This window comes from Callorhinus ursinus, unplaced genomic scaffold, assembly GCF_003265705.2.
Source record: "Callorhinus ursinus isolate GAN/ISIS: 27379988/994484 unplaced genomic scaffold, GSC_fseal_2.0 scaffold51, whole genome shotgun sequence".
Classification (NCBI taxonomy): domain Eukaryota; kingdom Metazoa; phylum Chordata; class Mammalia; order Carnivora; family Otariidae; genus Callorhinus; species Callorhinus ursinus.
The window spans coordinates 2,042,315-2,067,599 of NW_027397113.1; the positions used below are offsets into that span (position 1 = coordinate 2,042,315).

The 25,285-nt window shown below is 48.0% G+C and overlaps 1 protein-coding gene across 4 annotated transcripts in view; it reads right to left on the reverse strand.

The window, feature by feature from the left end:
- Window positions 1–531: 531 nt before the first annotated feature.
- Window positions 532–25,285, reverse strand: part of PPFIA1 (PTPRF interacting protein alpha 1) — an 85,925-nt gene continuing 61,171 nt past the window's right edge. For 2 of the 4 annotated variants that reach the window (XM_073883338.1, XM_073883340.1), the window contains 13 exons: window positions 24,224–24,396; window positions 23,947–24,040; window positions 18,094–18,175; window positions 17,787–17,987; window positions 16,084–16,146; window positions 15,549–15,575; window positions 10,041–10,216; window positions 9,859–9,956; window positions 7,703–7,878; window positions 6,982–7,050; window positions 5,578–5,743; window positions 3,089–3,159; window positions 532–1,880 (listed from right to left, as the gene is read on the reverse strand). In XM_073883338.1, coding sequence (XP_073739439.1) covers window positions 3,101–3,159; window positions 5,578–5,743; window positions 6,982–7,050; window positions 7,703–7,878; window positions 9,859–9,956; window positions 10,041–10,216; window positions 15,549–15,575; window positions 16,084–16,146; window positions 17,787–17,987; window positions 18,094–18,175; window positions 23,947–24,040; window positions 24,224–24,396 — 1,384 coding nt within the window. In that variant the 3' untranslated portion in view covers window positions 532–1,880; window positions 3,089–3,100. The remainder of the gene's footprint in view (window positions 1,881–3,088; window positions 3,160–5,577; window positions 5,744–6,981; window positions 7,051–7,702; window positions 7,879–9,858; window positions 9,957–10,040; window positions 10,217–15,548; window positions 15,576–16,083; window positions 16,147–17,786; window positions 17,988–18,093; window positions 18,176–23,946; window positions 24,041–24,223; window positions 24,397–25,285) is intronic. The other 2 variants (XM_025878841.2, XM_073883339.1) reach the window with 2 other exon arrangements.

Genomic DNA, 25,285 nt, shown 5'->3' on the forward strand with positions numbered 1-25,285 from the left:
ATTGGGGGTCCCAGAGTTGGCTCGCCCTCCGAGCTCCTGCGTGAGAGCTGGGGCGGTGGCCACCCCCCGGGGAATCCTCTTCCAGCCCTGCAGTCGGGTGGGCCCCGCCTGAGCCGGTGCACCTGCCCCCTCCCCTCTGCCTGCTGCAGGAGGCGCCCCCCACCTCGGTTCCCAGGGGCCGAGGTAAGTGGAAGGACGCAGCCCTGGGCACCTCTCGTGACCGCGTGGGGAGAGCAGCAGGAGAGTAAAGCCCCCACGGAGGACGGCCCGGGGACGAGCAACAGTGCTGAGCACGCGCACACGCCCCCGCACCTCCTCCGGGCCCTGGAGGAGGCCAGTGAGACCGAGAGATGGAGTCGCTGCGCCTCTGGAACCGAGGGCACAGACCCCGGGTCCTCCTCTGGGTGGCGCCCCATCCTACACCTGCACCGCGGGGCTGTTTGGGTCTCCGAGCTGCTCTGCACACCAGACGCCCTGGGGGCCCGCAGGGGGGGGGGGGGGGGAAGCACGGAGTCGGCGCAGAACGGCAGCTGGTTCTCAGTACCCTTTATTGGCAGTGGAAAATGCTTCAGGACTGTATTGAAAGACAGCAATAAATAATACTGTGATAAAAACAGTTCAAAAGTAGACTGTACATACTTTGTTACATAATCAGGAAGTTCACAAAAGATTAATAGAAAAACAGGACGGTAACAGTGAATTGTACAAGTAAATTAAAAGCAGAAACCAAACGTAAGGACATGCCGTTTCTATCTATGTATCAGCTGCATAATAAATAATGCACCATGATGTGAACACATTTCTTGCTGGCTTTTTAATACGCCAAGTAGAAAGTAAGAGTTACATTTGCTACTTATACAATCCAAAACGGCTATCTCATCAAAATCTAAAAATGTACGACTAGGTCCATTCTTTAAACATGTTTACAAACAAATGTAAAAAGATGATTTCCATAAGAACAGTAAGGCCTTTGTTAGAATTGCACTACATTATTTCGGGGGGGGGGGGGCGCAGTGCTTCCTGATTGGTCCTCTAAGAGTTCTCGCCAGCGAGCTCCGCACCAGGAGGGCACCCAGGCCCCCCGCCCAGGGCCCCCCCCTCCCCAGGCTCTCAGGGTCCTCAGCTCGCGGCTTCAGCCAGTCGCTAAACACAGGCTGCCGGAGCCCACCAGGACAAGCCTATAAAGAGTTCACCAGTCCTAAGAGATTTTCATAGTCTTTCCAGTCCAAATTTTCAGAAGCTGATATTTAACACCAGATATTTTTAATCTGTTCAGGCTATGGTATAAAGCATTTCTTGCTAGAAAAAGTATAGTTAAGGTCAGTCATTAAAATACAACAACAATTGCTTGAAATGAAGTCTGCTGATTTCAAAATGATTGTTGTAGAGCTAGGTTTTGTTTGATAACACACGCTGTGTCATGATGATTTTACAAATGCGGTAGAATCCTTCTCTCGGTCAGGGTTTATTAATAACAAATTAAGTAATGATAATTACAATAAATGCACAATTTACAAAAGCCCTATATTTGTTCATAGGATTTATACATACAAGCATTACAGTACATTCATTTGAAAGACTAAATTAGATATAAGAACACGAATTGATTTGAAAGGATATTTATAGCCTGGATATACATGAAAAAGTAAGTAACTATATAAATGAAGTCATAAGTTTACATAAATATAAGAAACATTAAATTCTAAAATATTTTCTCTATAGTATTCATGAATTTTTCGCTAATTAAAAACTCTGTAATAAAATATCTCAGGGTCCATATAACAAGTATTAACAGATTAAAGATTCCGTTGAATTTTAAAATGTAGTCTTTGTGGGATTCAAAGTGGTGCATGATCATCTGTAGAAGTAGTGCGGGTAAACTGGAAAAGAAAAACAAACAAAACAATCAGTCTTAAGCCACCTAACAGTGACTTCCGGGCCCGGGCAGGCCCCAGCACACCTCCCCTCCCGCCCTGCGCTTTAGCCCCTCTGAGAAGTCAGAGAAAACATCAAACATTTTGCTTATCAATGATTGACTTCATTTTGGCCTTTGATTGACTTCATTTTGGCCTATGTCCAAAAGTAACCAATTTTTAAAAAGGATGGAAAAAACAAGTATTCTTTTTTTTTTTTTTAAGATTTTATTTTTAAGTAATCTCTACAGCCAACTTGGGGCTCGAACTCAGGAGCCTGAGATCAGAGCCGCCTGTTCCAGCGACCGAGCCCGCAGGGAGCCCCCAACAATCACATACTCTGGCCGAGACAGGAAAACAGTGAGAGCAAACAGAGCTCCCCCAGGGCCCTCGGAGCAGGGAGAAGAGGGCCAGGCTCGTGGGCCTGCACCCGAAATTTCACAAACTCAGCCCCTCTCATGGTAATGCACTTGGTTTTTGTTTTGGGTTTTTTTTTAGACCAACCCCTTAGGGTGTCTGGGTGGCACACCCGGTGGAGCATCGGACTCCTGGTTTTGGCTCAGGGCGTGATCTCAGGGTCGTGGGATCGAGCTCGGCATCGGGCTCCAGGCTCAGCGCAGGGTCAGCTTGAGAGTCTCACTCTCTGCCCCTCCCCCACCGTTCACGCATTCCTGGGCACACGCTCTTGCTCTCCCGCAAATAAGTATCTTGGAAAAAACCCCAATCTCCCGGTTGAAAGGCTATCAGTGTCACACGGTGGTTACAGTCTCATGAAACAATACTTTGGGGCCCGGTTCATTCAAGACCGCATCTGTAAAAGCAGGCCGGCCAGCAGCAGTGGCCCGGGCGCCCCACCAGGTGCACGCAGACGCCGAGGCCCGAGAGGCTGTGACCCGCTGGGGACAGTCCGCTAAGAGCCGGGCGATGCTCTCTTGTGCTCTCCCGCCTCCCCCCACCACCCCGAAGACAGCAGCAGATGTGGGAGCCAGCATCTTTGTGTTTAAGGAAAGAATGGAAATACATGTCTTCCCTTAAGAATCAAGGACACACTAGCCTCTCCAGGTTAAGCGTGAGCATCCAGAACACCAAAGTCCCCTCCACGGGCGCCGAGGGCTTGTGCGCGTGCGTCTGGTCAGCTTCCTGAGCTCACGGGGCCGGCTCTCCCAGCTACTCACCTACAGGAGGCGTCAGCAGGAGTAAGTCCTGACTGTGGCAGAATCCAGCCTCTGAGGTCCTGACACGCCACCTGCTCCGACGACCACGACGGGAGGCGTGCAAACACAGCATGCAGTTAGTCTCAGAGCGCCGCACGGCCGCACAAGCACACACGCACACTCACGCCCACAGCAGCCCCCACGGAGGGGCTCCCGGGGGCTTCCGAGCGGGACCGGAGGCGCCCAAGGAGGGGAACCGAGTCACCGAGTGGGCTTGTCCCCATCCCCCGAGCAGCCCGGGGGTCCGTGGGGCAGCAGGTGACAGGAAAGCAATTCTGCCACACACATCTGCATTGTAACAACTATGAACATGGTGACTGTTTCTCCTGAAAGCCTCCAGACTTACAGGCTTTTCTGGACTTTTTTGCAGCCCAGCAGCAATGTGAGCATTATCAGCCCGCTAAAGGGAGTCGGGTGCCTGTCCCGCTGCCCCCTCTGTCTGAGAAGGATGGCCTTACCCTCCCGGCAGCAGGTGCGGGACGATGACTGAGCCAAGGAAGCCCAGGCCCAGCCTCCCTTCCAGCCGGAAACGGCGCGCACCACAGATGCTTTTGTTCTATCAAGAAACCATCCGCGGGGCTCACTAGGTTTTTCCAACTCTGTAGCAGCTGTGGGCTGCTCCCAACTACAAGCCCTGTCTCCCCACAGGCTGCCGGTACCCTGCCCTGGGTCCAGAGAGCACGTGGAGAGAGCTGGGGCTGCTGACGATGGCAGCCGTGGCCCCGGGCCAGGAGGCCTGTGGCTGCCCCCGGACACGCCAGAACACCCGCTGGGCCGGGTTTCCGCCTCCGCCTCCGTTAGCAACGTGGGTAAGAGCTCACCTTCCACGGGCTACGCTCCCTATGCCTTTTTCCAGGGTTATGTTTCATTTACCTGAACTGTAATCCAAATGTCGCTGTTAACATTTATAATAAGGAAAAGGTGACTTGTGAAACGAAGCTGACAGCAGCTGAGACCAGGACAGCAGGCCGACTGCCCAAGAAGTCTAAGACTAAGTTACAACTAAAATCTATAAAAATTACCTACAGGCTTCTTGAAGAAGAACGCTATTTTTTTTTTTTTTAAGTTGAGTTTTTCCCTCGTTAAGCATAATATTGAAGTCTGGCGAAGAGATGGCTTTTTAAATAAAAACGCTGCCCAAGGGCGCCTGGGTGGCTCAGTTGGTCAAGCGACTGCCTCCGGCTCAGGTCATGATCCTGGGGTCCCGGGATCGAGTCCCGCATCGGGCTCCCTGCTTCTCCCTCTGACCCTCTCCCCCCTCATGCTCTCTATCTCGTTCTCTCTCTCAAATAAATAAAAAAATCTTAAAAAAAAAAAACGCTGCCCAATAAGCTGCTTTCACTCAAAGCTCAGCAAAGGCTTTATAGAAATTACTTTTCTCTGGTTTGTATGCGGGCAGCGAGAGCAGAACTCACAACCCTAGGTTCAGGCAGAGCTAAGGCAGGAAAATGGTAAAAACCACACCGTACAACTTCTACAACCACGTCCTTCCCTATAGCCTATCCATCCACGTCCGCCGAGAGCGAGCGCGCGGCCGCCCGTCACAGGCCTACGACGGCAGGGCCCCCGCGGCCAACACACACAGCACTCAGGATGCGCCAGACACTTGCCAACAGCTTCCCGCAAAGGACTCACCGCCACAAGCAATCAGTGAGGAAGACACCCGTGCGACAACCACTCTACAGATGGGGACACTGAGGCACAGTGCTCAAGGTCATGCGCCTTCTGCATGGCAGAGCCAGATTCCAGCCCAGGTGGTCTGACCCTCCATCCTGTCACTAAGTGGGACACGGTCAGAGCGGAGAGGTCCCTCCGCAGACCACGGCCAACTCTTCACTAGCGGTGGTCTCGAAGCAGAGGGACCGTCCAGGGATAACTGCACCCCAATCTGACACAGTGACTCTACAGCCGGTGTGCTCAACAAGACCAGCCACACTCTGAGGACAGCCAGGCTCCCCTTCTTCCGTCTCCCCGTCCCCTTATAACGTATAACGACACGGACAAGCGAGAGCAAGGACGAAGGTGGAACTGTGCCGATTACCATGGACTGAGTCACTCCTCCAGCGTGGAGAAAAGTCCTAGGGGTAAGGGACGTGGTCTGAAAGCCCCTGTGCTGCTCTCTGAGGGCAGAGCCCTTGAGGCCACACGAACACGTCTCTGCAAGTGTGGATGCCGGTCCAACGCTCTGAGGACGCACATGCTGCTTAGCTTTATTAGTTGGAAGAATATACTAATATTCAACCAGATAAGAACTTAAAATATCTGTATCGTTGTAAAACTTTTCTACACAGATGTTAGGATTAATTTTACAGCATGTAAACCTGGGCATGCAACAGCCCCCACACACTTGTTACGGATTAAAGAGGCCGTCCTGACCACTATTAATGTTCCAGCCAAAAAGCTGCTCGTGCTGCCGACAGGTGGGCGGGGGAGCACGGTGCATCACGTACCGTCCAGCTGCATCTTCTTTGGCTGCATAGAGGGTGAGGACAGAGAGGAAGTGACCCGGAAATTTGCAGGGAGAGTCTCTGCTGACCCAGCAGCTAAGCCACGAACGTCCTTTGGTCTAAACTTTTTTCTCCAAGAAGGTGCCCTCCTAAAGCTTTTATCATCGTCCTGGTAAATTAAAGGACAGAAAACAAGACTGACTTTAAAATACAGGACAAAATACACAGTAAAGTTACCAGCCCTTTAAAATGTCCTTGTCCCTGCATTTTTGTTCACATGTATCTAACCCCATTCTTTTTTGATTTTTTTTATTTATTTGACAGAGAAAGAGAGCACAAGCAGGGGGAGTGGCAGGCAGACGGAGAGGGAAAAGCAGGCTTCCCGCTGAACAGAGAGCCTGACTTGGGGCTCGATCCCAGGACCCCGGGATCATGACCTAAGCTGAAGGCAGACGCTTCACTGACTGAGCCCCCCAGGTGCCCCTCTGACCCCATTTTTGATAACCATCAGACTTCCTGCCCAGACTGGGAACTTCTGGGAGTAAAAGGAGGCAGGGCCACCCTCATGCTGGGACCCCAGCTGGGCACAAATCAGGATAGTCCTGGGCCACCTGGGTGTGCTCTCTCTGCCACCATGTGTCGCTTCTTATCCCGCAGAAATCAGCTTCTTGCTATGTAAGATACTGCATTTTTGTCTTCAAAACAGTCTTCAGGCTGGGACAGGCCAGCAGTGCCCGGCAGGTGTCCTGTTCCTGCCACCCTCAAATGTTCGCATGGCGACGGAGACAGTAACACGTCGCGGTGCGAAAGGACATGAATCATGGTTTCGAATGAGGAGAAATGAATGGGTCCTGTGTTTTTAAATAAACTTCTGAAACATTCTGCCAGAGCACAAGGGGCCCTGGATGGGGCTGAGGTATCCAGCTGTCCCAAAACACAACTTACAGACTCTATGCCTCGGCTGCAACCAAAGCTTTATGATGCGAAAAACATTTCCGAAGGATAGCAAAAGTTAAATAGCAGAAATTAAAAACAAACAAACAAACAAAAAAAAAACCTCCCCATCGTCGTGAAAATATTGCTTTCTTAATAGCTCATTTGTTAATAAATTAAGAGCAAAGCTTAACTTGTAAAGTAAAATTATCTCCACATTTGGAAGAGTTATCCAGACTACATGGCTCCTACAAATATGTATTAATTTACTTTCTTTCTTCATTTATTTTTAAAGATTTTACTTTTAGGTAATCTCTATACCCAATGTGGGGCCCAAACCCACAACCCTGAGATCAAGAGTCGCACACTCTACCAAACTGAGCCAGGCTGGTGCCCCCAAATATAACAATATTTGGGGTGACCCCAAATATAACATTTAATGCAAATTTAAAAATCTTTAGGCTGAAAACTTACTTCATCAAACCTTCGGTCAGTCCCTATGACCAAAAGGTTGTTAAACTCTCTTTCCAAGACAGCACGAGCCTGAAATCATAACAAAACAACCCCCCTTAGTGATATGCTAAGGATGTTAGCATATCAGTTATTTTTAAACCAAGACTTAAACAAACAACTCAAAGGATGAATGCTGTGAACACCACAGGGTACTTTAAGTCAGGGGTTTTAATGGGAGACGCATTCGCGGGCTTTGGGAGGTGGGATCCGTGAGCTCCTGGGACATTATGTAGCAAGTGTGCCGTGGAGGCCGCTGCTGGTAGGGAGGTTGAGGGTACTGGCAAAAGATATACAATGTTCTGTAGAAGAATAAAAACATTCCTGATTCTCCAATGAGCCCATGAATCAAAAAGGACACAGGGAAATGAGAAACAGAATTCCTGAGACCTCCGTGCGGCACACTTTAGTAAAAGCATCTCTCTCTCTCTCTCTCCTCTGCCACTCTACAGGCACCCGGCGTGGACGCAGGTCTCGCGCAGGTGGTTTACTCCAGGACATGGAAGGACAGGCAGACATGAGGAGGAGCTAACAAGCACTGTGGGCTTTGAGCCGCCGCATCAGGGATGAGGCAGGGGGAGACAGGACTGGCTGGCTGGGGGTTTGGTTACGCTCTCTCTGCCTCCACTCAAATGCGGAGCGCAGTGCTGGCGGGAGGGCGGGGTGCGGGCGTGGCCGGCATCACCTGCGTGTTCTGTGTCGGGATCTGCAGCAGGAGCGCCAGGGCGTTGGCATCGAAGGTCTCATCCAAGGCCATCAGCGCGCCGTGAACGCCACTCTCGATGAGATTGTTGGCGTATTCTTTAAGGCCGATCGATAGGATCCAGCGAATCACTCGATCATTGCTCCAAACTAGCACATCTGCAGATGAGTGAAAACAATGCTCAAAGGGGCTGCAGAAAGCTCGTTTCACCGCGTTCGCCCCGTAACACAGGATAAAGATCCACCCGCAGGCCCCGAGCCTCCAGTTCCTGACACAAGACGCGAGCTGCATGGGCCCCGGGGGCACTGCCAGGTGGGCAGACGGCCTCTGCTGCACCCGCACACCGCCGTCCTGGCCCTTGGCTTGTCCAGTGGAGACCGTCCTATTGGAACTCAGCCTTCGAGTGAGCCCTGGAGCAAGGAAGTTATTACACACACCGAGTTTCTAGAGAATAGAAAGCGATGGGGGCCCAGGCTTCGGAAACCAAAAGGACACACCAAGAACCTGAATGCCCAACCAGGTACGAATGTGCGCTGCCTACAGACTTCAGGACTTCTGAAATACTCTCCTCCCATCAGAGGCGTTGGCCCTGGAGCCGGGCACCTTGTGATTCAACGCAAACCCCTCACAATCTCAAAGACTTTTTGTTATCGCATTTTAAAAACAGAGAAATTGGAAGATATTCTCCAGCGTATTAGAGACTTGGGGGGGGGAGATCTAGTATTTATGCCAAGTAATAAATTATTAAATTTGCTCTAGTAGAGATCTAAAAATAGCCACCCTGTAAAAATACATCCAGATGATCACCAGTTACTTTCAAAGACAGCTTTTGTCAACTCTGAAAAGATTTAAGATGGAAATACAAAACAAATGGAACAGATTTGCGTATCTCATTTCCCACCTCCTTTTCTAGATAAAAGGACAGATACACACACACACACACACACACACACACAGAGCCATAAAATATTTAGAGATCATTACTATATTTATATGTTAAATGTATTACATTATGTGTGTATATAGAACATATATTACAAATGTAGCTTATGGTTTTTCTTGTGATTCACACTAACTCAATCATGGCTAGACTATCCTTCAAATGGGCCATCTCCCCAACCATATTTTTATCTTTAATTTCTGTCTTAGTAAAGACAAGAGATGAAAAACAGCACTTACAGGACTGTGGTCGTAAGGATTACATAAATTAACCTATATGCTTAGAGTTGGTCAAGAGGTCTCATCTGCTATTACCATTCTTAGTGATTTCTTTATACTGAAAATTTGGGGAGATTTTACTTGGAGCTTAATCGTTAACATCTTATTTCAAAGCAAACTACTACACCTGCTCACTTAAAGGTGTCCTGGGTGGGTGGCTCCCCAGCAGAGAAGAGCATCTGCTGCCTCCTGGCTGTGCACCCTTCTCCCCTTACACCCTCCGCCTATTTTCTACCTGAAATATTTCTGCCAGCCCCCTGACCCCAAGAAGAGGCTCCCACCCTGTCTTTAGGGCCCAAATGCCATGTTAACCCTGCACTGCGCCCTCAGCCATGGGAGCAGAACCACACTGTTCTATTCTGGGTCCCTCAAGGATAGAGCAATATTTTCCAGACTTCCACCAAGCAGCACACAGTGGGGGCCTGTTCACCTCTGCTCTGTTGCTATCTAGCGGTGTGTAGGAGCATTTCTGAACAAAAGAGGACATGTGTCGTCACGAGATGAAATGTCTGAGGTCACCGGAAAAATGCTTACCTTGAGACCCCGACCTTACAGACTGACGTAAGCACAAGGAAATGGGCACAGGGGAGGGTCTTAGAGGCACACAGTTCATCCCTCCCTCCTCTGTAATGATGCCAGACGAGTTTTCTCCACTTAAAGCCTTTCCTGATTTTTTTATTTTATTTATTTTTAATTTCTTTTTAAAATTTTGTTTTTAAGTAATCTCTACACCCAATGTGGGGCTTGAACCTACGACCCTGAGATCAAGAGTCACAAGCTCCACCAACGGAGCCAGTTATTTTTTAACTTATTTTTAATTTTTTTTTCCTTCCAGTTTTATTTTTTAATAGGCAGTCATTGAACTGTTAGCACCGTGGGAAGCAGAAATATGCTGCATCCATTACACATAATGTACTAGCCTTTTATTTCATTCTGGCTTTCTTCTCTTTTTCTCTCCAGTTCTTTTCGGTCATAATTTAACCTCCGCAGGCACATAATTCCACACTGGAAACTGTTTCTATTACAAAAAAAAAAAAAGTTAGCCGTGGCAACAGTGCAAACTCCCTGAGCTAATTGGTCAGGACCATCCTGTGGGACGCACCTGTGGAAACTGTCGACCATCTTCAGCTGCCCGCGCAGGTCCTTCTTGGTCAGGTGGTCCAGCATGCGTGCGTCCACCAGGCACTCCATGAAGTAGCTGCGGTACTGCGCCAGGCCCAGGCTGGGCAGCCACTCATTGCCAATCCACTCGTGGTTCATGTCCCCATAGGCCAGGGTCTGGTTGCAATAATTAAGCACATCAGTTCAGAAGAAAAGCCATGGAAGAGGTCACAAGGGTCATTTAAATAATTTTTAAACTGGATTTTTCAATCTGTTACCTATTCTCAAAGGCTAAACTAATAACATTGTTCTTTATAATTTCAAAATAACTTGATCTCCTATTTACTCTTAAATTGTTAGTAACATTTTCTACAAAGGGAATTACACCATGAAGAGTCTATGACTTGTGCTAATGAATTTAACACATTTACCAAAGCACAACAAAACTGGTTACACATTGTCTCTTTGAGCTAGTTTTCATGTATAATGATACAACCACAAAGAACGATCACGGCTCATGAACAAGTTTGAAGGATCAATCCAAGTCTACTCAGTAAAAATATCTCTGGCTGGCTTTCATTTTATTTTTAACATTTTGTTTTCTGTATTTCCTTAATAAAACATGTTAATTTCAAAATCAGGTTTAAAAAAGTGAATTAAAACACAAATTGAAAGGAGATGAACACGGTAAGACTGAGAGGAGAGACGGTCAGGAGACCTCCCCCCCCCCATTGTTTGGTAACGGACTGAGCACCTGAGCCAAAACGACTGGCTCACATAGATGGAGAAGCCCGGAAGCAGCAGCCTCAACTAACCCAATGGATGTGAGAGAGCGCTCCACCCAAAAGCAGCGCACACGGAATATTCTCCAAAACAGACAAAGCTCCATGTATTCAAAGAGACTAAAATCATACCAAATATATCTCCTCTGACCTCAAGAAAATTAAATTAGAAATCCATAAAAAAGACATCTAGGGGGCGCCTGGGTGGCTCAGTTGGTTAAGCAACTGCCTTCGGCTCAGGTCATGATCCTGGAGTCCCGGGATCGAGTCCCACATCAGGCTCCCTGCTCAGCGGGGAGTCTGCTTCTCCCTCTGACCCTCTTCCCTCTCATCTCTCTATCTCTCACTCTCTCTCAAATAAAGAAATAAAATCTTAAAAAAAAGACATCTAGAAAACCCCCAAATATTTGGAATTAGCATACTTCCAAATAACCCATGTGTCAAAAGAAGAAATCACAAGGGAAATGGGAAAATATTTTGAACTAAATGAAACTGAACATGCAAGGGACACCTGGTTGGCTCAGTCAGTGGAGCATGCGACTCGATCTCGGGGTTGTGAGATCAAGCCCCACACATTGCATGTAAAGATCAATTAAAAACAAAATCTTAAAAAAAAAAAGTGTACACACAATCATAAATTGTGGGACAAGGCTTGAGCAGTGTCTTGAGGGAAATTTACAGTATTAAGTACTTATAAGTGAAGGTCATAAATCAATAAAGTAAGGTTCTACCTTTAAAAACTTGAAAAAGAACAAATGAAATCCACAGCAAGCAGAAATCAGTGAAACAGAAACTAGAAAAATGATAGAAAATAAAATGAGGAAAGTAAAACCTGGACCTTCATAAACATCACTGAAATCGACAGGCCCCTACCCAGAAAGAACAAAGTTAAATCACCAACATCAAGAATTAAAGAGGGGGCATCAGTACAGACCCTACAGGCACTGAAAGGGTAATATGGGAAAACTGTGGACAGCTGTAAGCAACCTGGATAAAATGGGCAAATTTCATGAAAGACATAATCTATGAGAGCCACTCAGTAAGAAACAGGTAACCCGTACCTAAACTTGAATTTGTAGCTATAAACCACACAAGCATAAGCACACATGGTGCACATACACTCAATCTCTACTCTAAATGCCTTCACTGGTGAACTCTACCAAACATTTATGAAAAAATTACCAATTCTACACAAACTATTACAAAAAAGTGAAGAAGAAGAAATATCTAACTCATTCTACAAGAGCAGCATTGTCCTGACACCAAAACTGGACACATTTCAAGAAAACTACAGACCAATAAATATCCCTCTTAGACACAGAAGCAAATTTTCCTTAACGAAGTATTAGCAAATCAAATTAGTAATAAATTAAAAGAATAAGGTATTATGACAAGTGGGGTTTATCCCAGGAACATAAGTTGGGTCAATATTTGAATGTGCACAATAGCCAAACTGTGGAAAGAGTCGAGATGCCCTTCAACAGATGAATGGGTAAAGAAGATGTGGTCCATATATATAATGTCCAATGGAACATGACTCAGCCATCAGAAAGGATGAATACCCAACTTTTACATCAACATGGATGGGACTGGAGGACATGATGCTAAGTGAAATCAGTCAAGCACAGACGGTCAATTATCATATGGTTTCACTTATTTGTGGAACATCAGGAATAGCAGGGAGGACATTAGGAGAAGGAAGGGAAAATGAAGGGTGGGAAACTGGAGGGGGAGACAAACCATGAGAGACTATGGACTCCGAGAAAAAAACAGGGTTTTAGAGGGGAGGGGGGTGGGGGATGGGTTAGCCCAGTGATGGGTATTAAGGAGGGCACGTATTGCTTGGAGCACTGGGTGTTACACGAAAACAATGAATCATGTAACACGACATCAAAAACTAATGACGTACTGTATGGTGACTAACATAATAAAAAAAAAAATCAGAAATTCACTGTATCAAAGGACTAAAACGAAAAACCAGAGATGTGAGAAAGGTGTGTGACCAAATCATTACTCATTCATTGAAATCTTAGCAACCTAGGCACAGACAACATCGGCCTCAACCTGATAAAGGGCTTCTACAAAAAATGCAGATCTGACAGCACACTTAGTGGTAAAAGACTGTATGCATTTTCCCTACACTCAGGAACAAAGTTAAGGATGTCTGCTCCCACCACTTTCATTCAACACTGTACTAGAACTCTCAGCCACGGTGATAAGGCAAGAAAGAGAAATCAAAAGCGTGAGTTGGAAAAGAAAGAAAACTGTCTTTATTTGTAGATGACTTGATTATCAGTATTAGAAAACAAACACAGAGCAGCTATCTGAACTAAAGTGAGTTTAACAAAGTTGCAGGATATAAGATCAATAAAGAAAAGTGAACTGTATTTCTAAATACTAGAAATGAGCTGGAAACGGAGATTTGAAAAATACCATTTATGATGTCATCAAAACCGATGAAACCCTTCGGGATAAATCTAATAGAATATGTGCAAGATTTGTGCCATGAAAAAGAAATCAATACATTGTAAGTACATGTATACACATCCAAACAAAGGTACTGGATGTTCTTCAGTCCAAGAAGGCTAAGTTACAGTCACAGGAATTCTGTAGTTGCCTTACAGAATCCTTGGAAATAGTTAACTCTCAACTACCACGATGTTCTGGCTTGAAAATACAGCCTCTACTCTATTATTTACACCAAACAAGCTAGAAGAAACTAGTCAAATTTCAACAAGAACGTTCAAATTCGATAGAAAAAAAGTTTCACTACTTTCTCTAAATAACCATGAGTGAGAAAAGCAGCAAACATTCTTGGAAAATTGTCACAATGTCATGTTTTTCATTCTTTCAAACCTCACTCTCAATATCACAGACCTGACACTTAAGAGTGTGAATATCCATCACTGCTTTTTGCCTCTGTTTATGTATTCTTAATTGGACACAAAATGCAAAGAAATTTCTAAACAGACAATTCCATGGGAGCAGAGCCCTCCTTAATGTTGTTTACTCATTACATACTCTAGTCCCACTTCTTAAGTGGTCCATAACGTGAGCTCCTGGGGGAACCAGGCTCAAAGCCAGGAGACCCACACCTCCTGGGCTACTGTCACAGCCTTCTGAAAAAGCCCGTGACAGGGATCTCTCTTGGTCAGAGAACACCTGGGCTGCAAGAAACTGCCACTGCACAGGCTCTATTGTTTCCAGCACTGACATGATCACAAATATAATTCTGCTTTGTAACCTCTGTAAAATGGGAGGGATGATGGCAGGTGTCAATAGCAGGCAGCTTGGTGTGCACAGAAAGCACACCGATGCTACTTGCTAAGTGAATGCATCGACGACTTGACCACACCCTGATGTTTTCTTGCCCTGAATGCCCAAGGGCATCTCAAACTCGCCCTTGGCTTTAGAGCTGGTGACTCTGTAATAGCACGTGGAAGGCACACTGTCCGACTTCTGCCCTTGGTAGCAGGTGGCAGTTGTACCCAGGACACCTCTTCGTTCTCCTCCCATCTAGAAGAGGGATGGAGCAGAAACAGTCCTTGCTTACGCTGAAGGCCGATGCTGGCTAATTTCTGGTGTCATTGGCATGGCTCATCCTTGTTTATGTTTCCACTGCAAAGAGCAAACGTTCAGCTGATTTACCTTACAAGTCACGCCCTGATATAGGGAATCTCATACCGAGGTGCTGCCAAAGCTCTCCTTCTTAATGTAAAACACCGATGTTTAAGCAGTCATGAAATGCACTCTTTTTAATTCACTGATGGTCATTATTGGCTCTGTAAAGGGATATCTGAGCGGGCTAAATGATTAATGAGGATATTTATCTGGAGTAGTGGCACAGAGTGTCTAAATCATAGGGCTGGAGAGGGAGCTCACGGAATATTAGAGGCACTCTCCTCTTTTGCTTTTAAAAAAAAAGCGATAACATCGGTTTGATTTTAGGAGTACAAATAGAGGAAAACAGCTGTTTCAACCATCAACTGGAAATGAGAAAAATTCAGATTTAAGATTAGTTTGATTTTCTTCAGATATACCATGATCCTTTTGAGATCCTTGAACATGATGCCATTAGTAAGAGCCTCGGGAAGAACCTCCTGGCCGCGCCCTTGCAGCCTCCGATCTGGCACTAAAACAGAACAGCGAGTCAGGCAGCAATGGGGCTAGAATCACACATAGGGAACCACTGCTTTTCATCAAGCTGTCTCAAATAAAGGCTGCAAAACAGTCGTGACAGAGCTTTTTGTGAGCTGAAGAACCAGGGAGCTGAAAATTCAAGTGTACGTTTTGCAAGGAGAGGCTTGATTTCTGAGAATCCCACAAGTAAGAAAGCCTCTTGACCAACACAGCAGCAGGACACCACTTAGTAACACCCTGATACACAGACAGGCAGGGACAGCCCCCGTGCCAGCTCTCATGCTGGGTATGTACCCCAAGAGCTGCCAAAGCCATGGCACACTGTATGACAGCCGTGTGGCTAAACGAAGTAATCTCTGTCACGCAGAGTTCACCACCACGGTGCCACATGAGAAAGGTTCAAAATTGTCCATGAGACGTACTCTTTAATCCTATGCTTCGCTCTGACTAACGCTTTAAGTCATCAACAATATTCTGCACAAATTAAGATGTTCAAAATGTCAAGAAAAGTCAATTACAAGCTTTCATACTCCAGCTCTTTTGCTGCGGTACACATAGTGAAGAGTATATTATAGAGAGTCTCCAACCTGAGCCCAGCTTCCCTCCTCATCCTCCTGGTGTTACGAGGTTAGGAATGCAAGAGAACATAACTGTTAGTATTGGTGAGCTTAGTGATGCAAGCAAATTAACATTGTAGGGAAGGTGCAGAGTGACTTGAGTGAAAAAGTTAAAAAAAAAAAAATCAAAGCATCATGCAAAACTCATGCAAAACCAAAGATTCCAGTTCCTCATGCAAAGAGCCAATTTCCCATGGCAAGCACGTCCATATAAGGAGAAAACTAGGGCCAGAACACGAAGACTGACCGCCAAACTGATGTCTCTCCTTAAAGGAGACAGGAATTAAATCTATTCTAAATAGAGCGAGTCTACCAATTTTAAGCTCCTGAAAAAAAAAATCTAAAATAGAATTCCATTTCACACGTTTAACTAATACCTAATGGAAATACTTATCGGAACAATTTAATGTGAAATGACATTTTTGCTTCCCAAGGAAAAGCCAAGAATCGTGCCGTTCTTAGGTGGGGAGCACTGGGGGAGGGCAAGCTCGGGGCTGTGACTGACCGTTTGTGGCGTGGCTGTGAGCGTTTCCATCTCTTCGTGCGTTAACCAGACATTTCCTGTGGTCTAGGGTGACCCCAGTGATCAACCACATCCAGGGCAAGGGAAGCAGTGACAAAGAGGAAAGGTGGCAGATACGTAAGCCTCAGGCACATAAAAGGAGCAGGTGGAGGCAAAGGCCATTCTTCTCACCTTTTCATTTTAGATGCCCGTATGGAAAATGACAGAACATTAAAACAAGCTCACCCCCTTCATAAAGGATAACCACACCCTACTAATACTGTGTTGTCAGTAACCCAAGAACAGCCCATAATTCCTAGCACTTCATTTGCCATGCTTACCACCTGAGGTATGCAAAATATAAAAACAACATATTTTGTACTTCTGAAAATTGTGAATGATTCTCAACTAAATCTTATTCAATACATTTACAGTCTTACCCGGACAGAGCACAACAAAGAGCACAGTCCCCAGGTCTAGTTTTGGACTGTGGGACAACGAACGGTCCCCAGGAGGTGCTCTGAGGTGACTGGGCCACGCGGACGGGACAACCTTGTCTGGGGAAACCCAAGAGGCAGGGCACAGGGCTGAGGGCGTCGTCCAACACAATGGCCAGTGACTTCAAGGAGCCAAAATCCCGGCCCCACTGAAGCGCCACAGCGGACCCGAGACCCAGCAAAGCGCCGTGCCAGCCGCCGGGCCCCTCCGGGGATGGGCGCGCCCCGTCTCACGGTGCGGTCCCCTGCTTGGGGCAGCTCGCCGTGCCTGTGCGCTGGCTCCGTCCGTGAGCAGCAGCCTTCACCGGACAGTTCGTAAAGACTTTGGGAAAACCACCCTACACCTTCATTTCTAGAAAGGCCACTCTAACTGGAAAAAACTGGGCCACAGGGACCCGGTCAGATGCTGTGACAGAACGTTCCCAGCACAGAGCTTCCTGGGCCGCAGGTAAGAGCGCAGACGGTTCATTCCGACCCCTCCCCCCAGAAACAAAGTGAAACAAGCCAGCCAGCAGCCCCTTTCTGTGTGGGGGGCCGCAAGCCCCGACTCGGGCCCTAACCTGCCGCTCGGAGCAGTACATCTGTGAGGCTCTTCTGTCTCTCCATCGGGTTTTCCCTCAGAGCAAACCAAGAGCAGAGCGGGGACTAAGCCAACCTAAAGAACCCGCACTCTACAGACCACGGCTTGGCCTGTCTTGTCTCCCAGGAACCACCCAGGTTTTCATTAGGGTAGGGCCGCCCACTCCATGAGGGGGCCCCCCGTAAGGGCGGTCGTGGTCCTCCCACATGGAGCAGAACCTCGCGAGCACAGACAAGGCTCGGGGTGCGCCTGCAAACTCACGGGCTGCTTCCAGCTCAGAGCCCCCAGGGCCTCTGGCTCCCGGAAAGGGCCCAACACGTCCCTCAGTAAAACACTGGGCACAGTGCAAGTGGGGAATCGAAGCTTTCTCCCCTTCACTTTTGGTCAATTCATATTAAATTAGAGATAGTTACTTTTCTATGCTTTTAAAAACTCGTATTTCTATATCACAGAGCCACACTGCAGCCAAGCGGTTACGTTCAGGAAAGGATCTGTGAACCCCCCAACTGTCACCAATTAAAAGTTGTCATGTTTCTGAATGCTAAACCTTTAAGTTGGAACACTGGTATGTTTGTAAGAACTGGAGAAGCAATAGAAACAGCAGGTACACTCTTTCTGCAAACACGCACCGTTCTCGAAGTAGGAGGGGCTGACGGACTTGTCAGGGACATGATTTCCTGAATCGCCAGCCTCAGCTTCAGCCTGTGCAGAGGGTTGCTGATGCCGATCTCACGCTGGATCTCCGTGTCCGACAGGGCCGACATGATGGCCCCACTTTTCACATTGGCTCGGCAAGCGGCCACGTACCAGGCAGGCATCCCAACCCATAGCTGGAGACAAGAAGTGTTAAGGCCAGAAGGTTATGCACAGCGTACGGATGGATGAACACACTCACATATGGAACATACTCCACCCCAGAGGAAAAGAAAGATCTACCTCTAGCCAAACAACAACGGTCGGTCCATCCCACTGTGCAAAAGGCAAACCTTGTCTCCGGGCTTCCTCGAGCAGTTCATGCCTACAAACAACAAGAGATTCAGCATGAAAGACCCACCAGTGCATGCAAATATAAAACGAGCTGAACAGAGCTATTCTCTTTACACATTTCTAAAAGTATCCTCAAGTCATCTCCTGGCAGAATTAAAGACTTATTGCCAACATTAACAATCCCAGCAGTCTTCATGTCCAAGGAAGGAGAGTCAAGGGACTATCTGAATAATGAGGAAAACTGGGTAGGAGAGGAAGCTGCAGCCAGGAGAGCCAAGAAGCCTCTGTGAGGGCCTCAAGGGGTCCACACGGACAACATCACAGAGTTTTGCACCAGGAACGGTCTGATGTGGCCAGTAAGTCATGGCCGGGTGCTGGCTGCTTCCAGTCTACAGTGCTATTTAGGCTCATCAGGTACTTGTAAGCTAAGATGCTGGGTCATCCTGTGGTTTCATCCCCAGGCTTTATACCCAGGAAATTTAAATCCCAACCATGCATATCAGCGCACACAGGGCAGACCGTGAGACTCAGATATCATCAGGAGCCAACACCCACAGGGCGGCAAGCAGGAAGCACCAGAAATATTCTGTAGGCTTGGCTCTAAAACCCCCAAACCATGACTTTACCTTATTAGCATCTTTAAAAAGGACTGTTTACTGATAACGAAGTTATGTAAGGGGCAACACAACAATCTTTATGAATCTTATCTTACTTTTTTGTGTTGTGTCCTTACAAGGCTTTCTGAAAGACACTAATTCTTCCTAAAAATGAAAAGTATCCCAGAGAAGGTGGGGTTGGACTGGGGGCGGTTTACCCTATGTGCCGGGGCATCCTGAGGCATTTTTCAATCCCTAGGTCACTTTTAGTGTTATTTCTCTTTAATAATTTCCGCAGTCCAGTGAATCTGTTATTTCTAAAGATATACATAGGCTCTTTGATATATTTAAATATTATTAGACTTTTCCTGAGACTGTGAAATCTACGTAAAATTAAAGCTCAAAATGTTTCACATAAAATTTCAAGTAAGTGTTCCTTTAATCAACCTTGGGTTTCCTTGGAGTAACAGATATTGTAATTACGCAGGAATGATTACATCAGAGAATGCAACAACTCTTTTTTTTTCTTTCTTTAAAGTAAGCTCTGTGTCCAACATTGGGCTCGAACGCACCACCCTGAGGTTGAGAGTCACATGCTCCACCCCTGAGCCAGCCAGGTGCCCCAGAAGGCAACAAATCTTAATAGCTTGGGGGGTGGGGGAAAGGCAAACTTTTCTCATTAAAATAAGCAAGGCTATTCATAAACCAAGAAACGGAGGCCCCCGGGCTGTGGGCATCCTGCTCCGTGGCCCGAACACTGCACGGAAGAGGTCAGAGGAGGGGCCTCTCTGGGTGGAATAAGTCATCAACGTGCTCAATTAAATGCTGACTTCTGTGTCCTAAGGACAAATTCTCAAAGATGGTGGCTATATTTTACGTGAACACTTACTTAAGCCAAGTGAGCCCTATGATCAATACTAGTATTTCCTTGGCCAATGGGCTGGGAAAAGGCCTGAGCTGCGGAAGCGTGGTCAGGTGCTAAGTCCTAAACAGTGTGGCCCAGCCAAGGAGGGGCTCTGCCCTAGGCCAGAAGGCCTTTCAGAGGCCCTGCACTCTCAAAATCCACTGAGCAGTGACCGAACCCAGGGCACTCTGCCACACGTTGTCTTTTAAAATGAAATAGTTATTCAGGAGCACCTGGCTGGCTCAGTCAATAGAGCATACGACCCTTGATCTCAGGGTTGTGAGTTCAAGACCCACACTGGACATGGAGCCTACATTAAAAAAAAAAAAAAATCAGAAATAGTTATTTGTTGTAAACAAGGACTATAGGGTTAAAAACAGTCCACGAATCCCATGACCTGGAGGCTGGTGCACATGATTCTGACTTTACCAGCACCTTCCTCCTGGCAATGGCCATTTGTGCATCAAAAGCCTTTTCTAATATGGATGCGCTTTGAGCTCGGGCCCGTGGTCCCGCTGAGACGGAGATGAGGCAGTGGAGACAGGACTGTGCAGCAAAGGGATGCAGGAGCCCGCAGGAAGGCGGGGCCACCGTGGGGTGGCTGCGCCAGGCCTCTGCCCGTGCTCGACTGCCTCCCCTATCAGTGCACGGCGCAGAGCACTGAACACCAGCGGGACCCAGGTGGGAACACTGGCACCCCTTCCTTCTCGCAGGGGTGACTGCTCCCCCGACATGAAGCAGGCCTCCTACGTGAGAGTGGATGACACAGAGCCCCTGGACGCCGCGCCGACGGGGAGGGCACACCCAGGACTCCAGGGCCAGCTCCACTGCCGTCCTGTCACTTGTCACAGGCACACCCCTTCCCCGCCAGATCTAGCGACTGTGTTTCCTTCTCTGGCCACTGGGAACAGCCTACCGCACACAGCCAACTTCCTTCATTTGTGGCTGGTATAAATTAAGTGGCTGTGTAAACTTACAAACTTGCCCGTGTACCCAGAGGGTCACTCTAATGAGCGACAGAACCAACCGGTTTTCTCCTTCTTTACTACAACTACAAAAATAAGCATGATAGGTAATAGTTTACTGGAAGGAAATGAGGGATTCTTGTCCAGGTCAATTTCCCAGAAAACAAAATTCTTCTGCCACGAGTTCCAGAGCCTCAAACACAACACGTGAGGTCGTGGGGCTCTGAAATGTCCAGCGCTTCTCTGCACCTAACTCTGTGCTGAAGAACTAGGTTACGAGCCAGTCTCCTGGAGGGGCGAGAAGACTCGTCTGGCTTCTGCTGTCATTTACTTCCTTCCTCTGCTTTCGGATGCCGCACTCCCCACTGTGGCTGTGTCCTCCTCGCTGTATGGCCCGGGAGCCCAGCCGGAGGGACTGCCCCCTCTGCGGAGGAAGACGGAGGAGCCCTGCACCTGCCACAGGGGTGCCAGTGTTCCCACCTGGGTCCCGCTGGTGTTCAGTGCTCTGCGCCGTGCACTGATAGGGGAGGCAGTCGAGCACGGGCAGAGGCCTGGCTCAGCCACCCCACGGGTGCTGCGGGGTGACTTAGCTGCGACCTAATTTCCCTCTAGACCCACACACCTGATTTTCCAAACACCTGTTCTAACATTAAACTGATGCGGAATGCCCAGCCTTATAATGAGAGTTGCAGGAGAAAGACATTTAGAAATCTGCTCAATTCTATGGTGAACAGGCATACGTATGTGAGAAATCACATAACCTAGGACAGATGACACGTGTTTTTAGTTAGGACATAAATATGACAGTAAAGTCGCCTTTCCTAACAAGAAGCACGTGAGCCTTTGCTCATCAAATACGGTATGACAACAGGCATCGGGCCTCATCTTTTTGTTTGTTTTAAAGATTTTATTTATTTATTTGAGAGAGAGAGACACAGCGAGAGAGGGAACACAAGCAGGGGGAGTGGGAGAGAGAGAGAAGCAGGCTTCCTGCTGAGCAGGGAGCCCGATGCGGGGCTCAATCCCAGGACCCTGAGATCATGACCTGAGCCGAAGGCGGACGCTTAACGACTGAGCCACCCAGGCGCCCCGTGCCTCATCTTTCTGAGACCGGCACCTCGGATGCAGGCGTACAGGGCCCTACCCACCCCCCACCACGGTTCTGCCAGCCACGCAGAGCATAGCTCTCGAAAACCCGAGAATAACTTCTGACTCCCTAAAAACTTAACTACTCATAGCCTACTGCTGACCAGAACTGTTACCAATAACAAACAGTTAACACACATTTTATATGTTACATGTATTATAGGCTGCATTCTTTAATAAATTAAGCTAAAAAAAAGGTTATTAAAAAAATCATAAAGAAAATATATCTACAGTGCTATACTTTATTTATAAAAAAAAAGTCTGCATATAAGTGGACCTGCACAATTCAAACCTGTGTTGTTCAAGTGTCAACTGTACATTCTACAACTTGCCATGCACGACAGCAGAGTATGGGGTATGACCCACCCGTAGATACTCAGTCATAGCTATGGTAACACAGAACCAAATCCATCAATTTGAACATCTCAGCTCCAGAAAAACCTACACACACACACACACACACACACACACACACACACACACACGAGCACGCACACGCAGTGTGAAATTTAATCACACGCTGGGGCAAATAACTTAATAAAGGCTGTCCTCATATGGCCAAGTACTTTAGCATACCTCCTGACAGTGACAAAATAAATGCAGGAAACAGAGGAAACGTTTGGCCAATTTACGCTCCCATGTGAAATACACATTTCTGGGAGCAGTGGGGTGGGAGAGCCAGAGGGCACTGCCCCAAATCTTAACGTTTTCATTACAGAAAGTATAAGATGTGAAATAAAACACATCAGCAAAATCTAAGGGACAGAATTTTCCTAGCATGGTTCCAGGAGCAAAAGGCCTAGCTTCAATATTAAATTTCACACAGCCAAATGGCAACTCCCCAAGATATTTTAAAACATTTTTATACAGTTCAAAGATAGCAACATTCAGATTAGACCACTGTTAAGCGGTTTCTACAAATTTCCATTCCCAGAGAACCAAAAGACTGAGTATTCCTAGAGTACTGTGAGCAACAACAGAAATAATAGCATTTCACCTGAAACAGAATCCACGGTATGTCAGTCAAGATCATTTTTATGACTTCTGAAAAGAAAACTAAAATGAGGCACATTTCACCAAAGAGAAACCAGCTGGCAACTCCAGGGGCGAAAGGGGAGCCAGCCTCTAGCAGAGAGGGTCCCGTGGGCTCAGGCGGGACATGCGGCCCCAGGCTCCAGACCAGTGCTGGCTCTCAGGGCACCCGAGGGCAGCCAGATGCCTTTCCCGTTGTCAGGTTCATCTCAGAGCCCGCCACGTCCTGCCCCTTGCCATCGGCCCCATCCTCCTTCCTGGGCTCACGTCCTGCGCCTCCCTGCTACACTACACACCGCCTTCCTCTGTTGAAGAGCATCAGTTGTCAGATCACTGAGATATGGTCCCAGCTTATCCAGTTCATCCACTTAACTCTGGTTTGGGACATGGGGAGCCAACACACAACCTGCTCTGGATCAGAAAGTCCCAGAGAAACGCGTCAGCACTGTGCCTTCACACCCCTATCCCGAGGCATCACACCACCAGAGATCCTCGGCAGGAAACTGTCCCCACTGTTATCACTCGTTTCCAGAGTCAAGACAATTTAGAACTGACGTGTAAAAATAGACTACAAAACTGAGAATCTATTTAAGATAAAAATTCAGACTCTCCTGGGGAAGGAAAGAAGGACAACACAGTGAGGATTTCCTGACAGATGACTGGTATGAACAGCAAATTCTGCATGCTGGTCACCGAGTCTTCACAGGCTGTAGTCCTATGTACAATCGGACGTACAGTTAGTTTATCCTGTGTATATTTACAAAGACACAGACGTATATCTCACGCTCCCGAGAGCAAGGGAGGTTAAGTGCCCCCCTTGCTCCCACGTACGGAGGAGAAAGCGGAAGCACCCAGAGCCCCAAGATGGGCCGGGGCCAGAGCCAGGATTCAGAGTCAAGTGCTGCAAGGCCGAGCCCCGAGTGCAGACCACGACACGTGCTAAGACAATTCCCAAGGTGGGCGGGGAACCCAGGTTTGAGTCCTTCCGAAACTTCATAAGTGCTCTACCACCTCCAGGAAGTACTGTTTAATAAAGGCCTCAGGTGCATCTTTTTGGACACTACACTCAGCTGGACGGTACATTTAATAAATAACCATTGGTTAAAAATCAGGTGCAACTGACAGCCGCTCAGTGAGATGACAAATAAAAAATGCTTACTTTTTTTGAAGTTTACGATTTTTTTCAGCCTGTCCTCCCAATTTGCTGAGTCCCAGGGCATCCTGAGAGGAGTTTTCTGTCTCTGAAGCAGCAGCTGTGGGGAAGCAGAGGGACTGAAGTACCGAGAGGAACGGACATGGCCCTGTGCGGGCTCTTCCCGTCAGGGGGACGCGCGTCCACAGGCAGAGCGCGAGCAGTTCCGAGGGCGCCTCTGCCCGGACAGCCAGCACACGGAAGTGCCCGCGCACGCCACAGTGGGCACGCCTGCGCCACCAACCTGGTCCCGTGGGCTCCTTGCCAGCGTGGCCGGGACGGCCTTTCTCTTTCTTGCCAAACAACCGGCCAATCGAGGACTTGATGCCCTTCTTCTTGGGGGCTTTGTGCAGCGAGTCCTGGCTACTGTTGCTGCTGCTGGGGTTGCTCACGGGGCCATCCTGTGAGCCTGTGGAGCTTGGGGACAGGAAAGGATCTTGAACAAGTGCTCAGCACAGCACACCATCCCACACATGCGACCTAGAATGCTCGGCGTTTTTAATATTCCTTCACACTTCACAGCCAAACCTGAGGTCTTGCCTTCACAGAGTACGTGAGAAGCACAAGCTCCTATCAACACTCCCCGGGAGGGCTGTCCCCAGGAGGCTGACACTGTCTCTTTTTCAGGGAGGCTGCGGCGCCAAGCCAAAGGGGCCGAGCGCTTGGGAAGGCACTCCTACAGACGCTGGCCCTGCTGCCCCTTGGGAGCGCTGTGCTCCTCCCCGAGCAGGCCCTTCCTGGCAGCCAGCGGAGGTGAGAACAGGGCCACGGCACAGAGGCGCACACAGCCCTCCCCGAGCACCACCCGGCGTGGAACAGAAACGCAAACAGTGCTGGTCTGGAATGGGGTGCATGAGCAACAGAGTGGCTACTGGAATGGCCTGGGTGTGAGGACAGTGCGGGGCTCTTGGATGGCTCGGAAGGGCACAGAGCGCCGCCAACAGAAGGAGCCGTCAGGAGCCCGCGCGCTGGCACAGGCTCCATCGGGAATAGAAAGTTCTCCACAGTCAGTGTGCAGACTCTGAAGACATGAAGTCGTCCTAAAAGTGCTGACACCATTTAGGCCCTTTCTTTCCAAACTGACTTTTGCACAAACAGCCATGCGTCTTCTGCCTGATCCCTACAAGGCTCCCCGAGCTCCCGCAGGCATCCCAAGAACATCGTTCACGTAAACTCCACTCAATTCACTGGTATTTCTTTAAAATCATTGTTCTGCCCTTTTTTTCTCCCCCAAGAAAAGATCAAGGATTTCTTAAAACTGCAAACTAGCACCGGAGAGTTTCCCGTGGGGTGCGCAGCGCCCGCG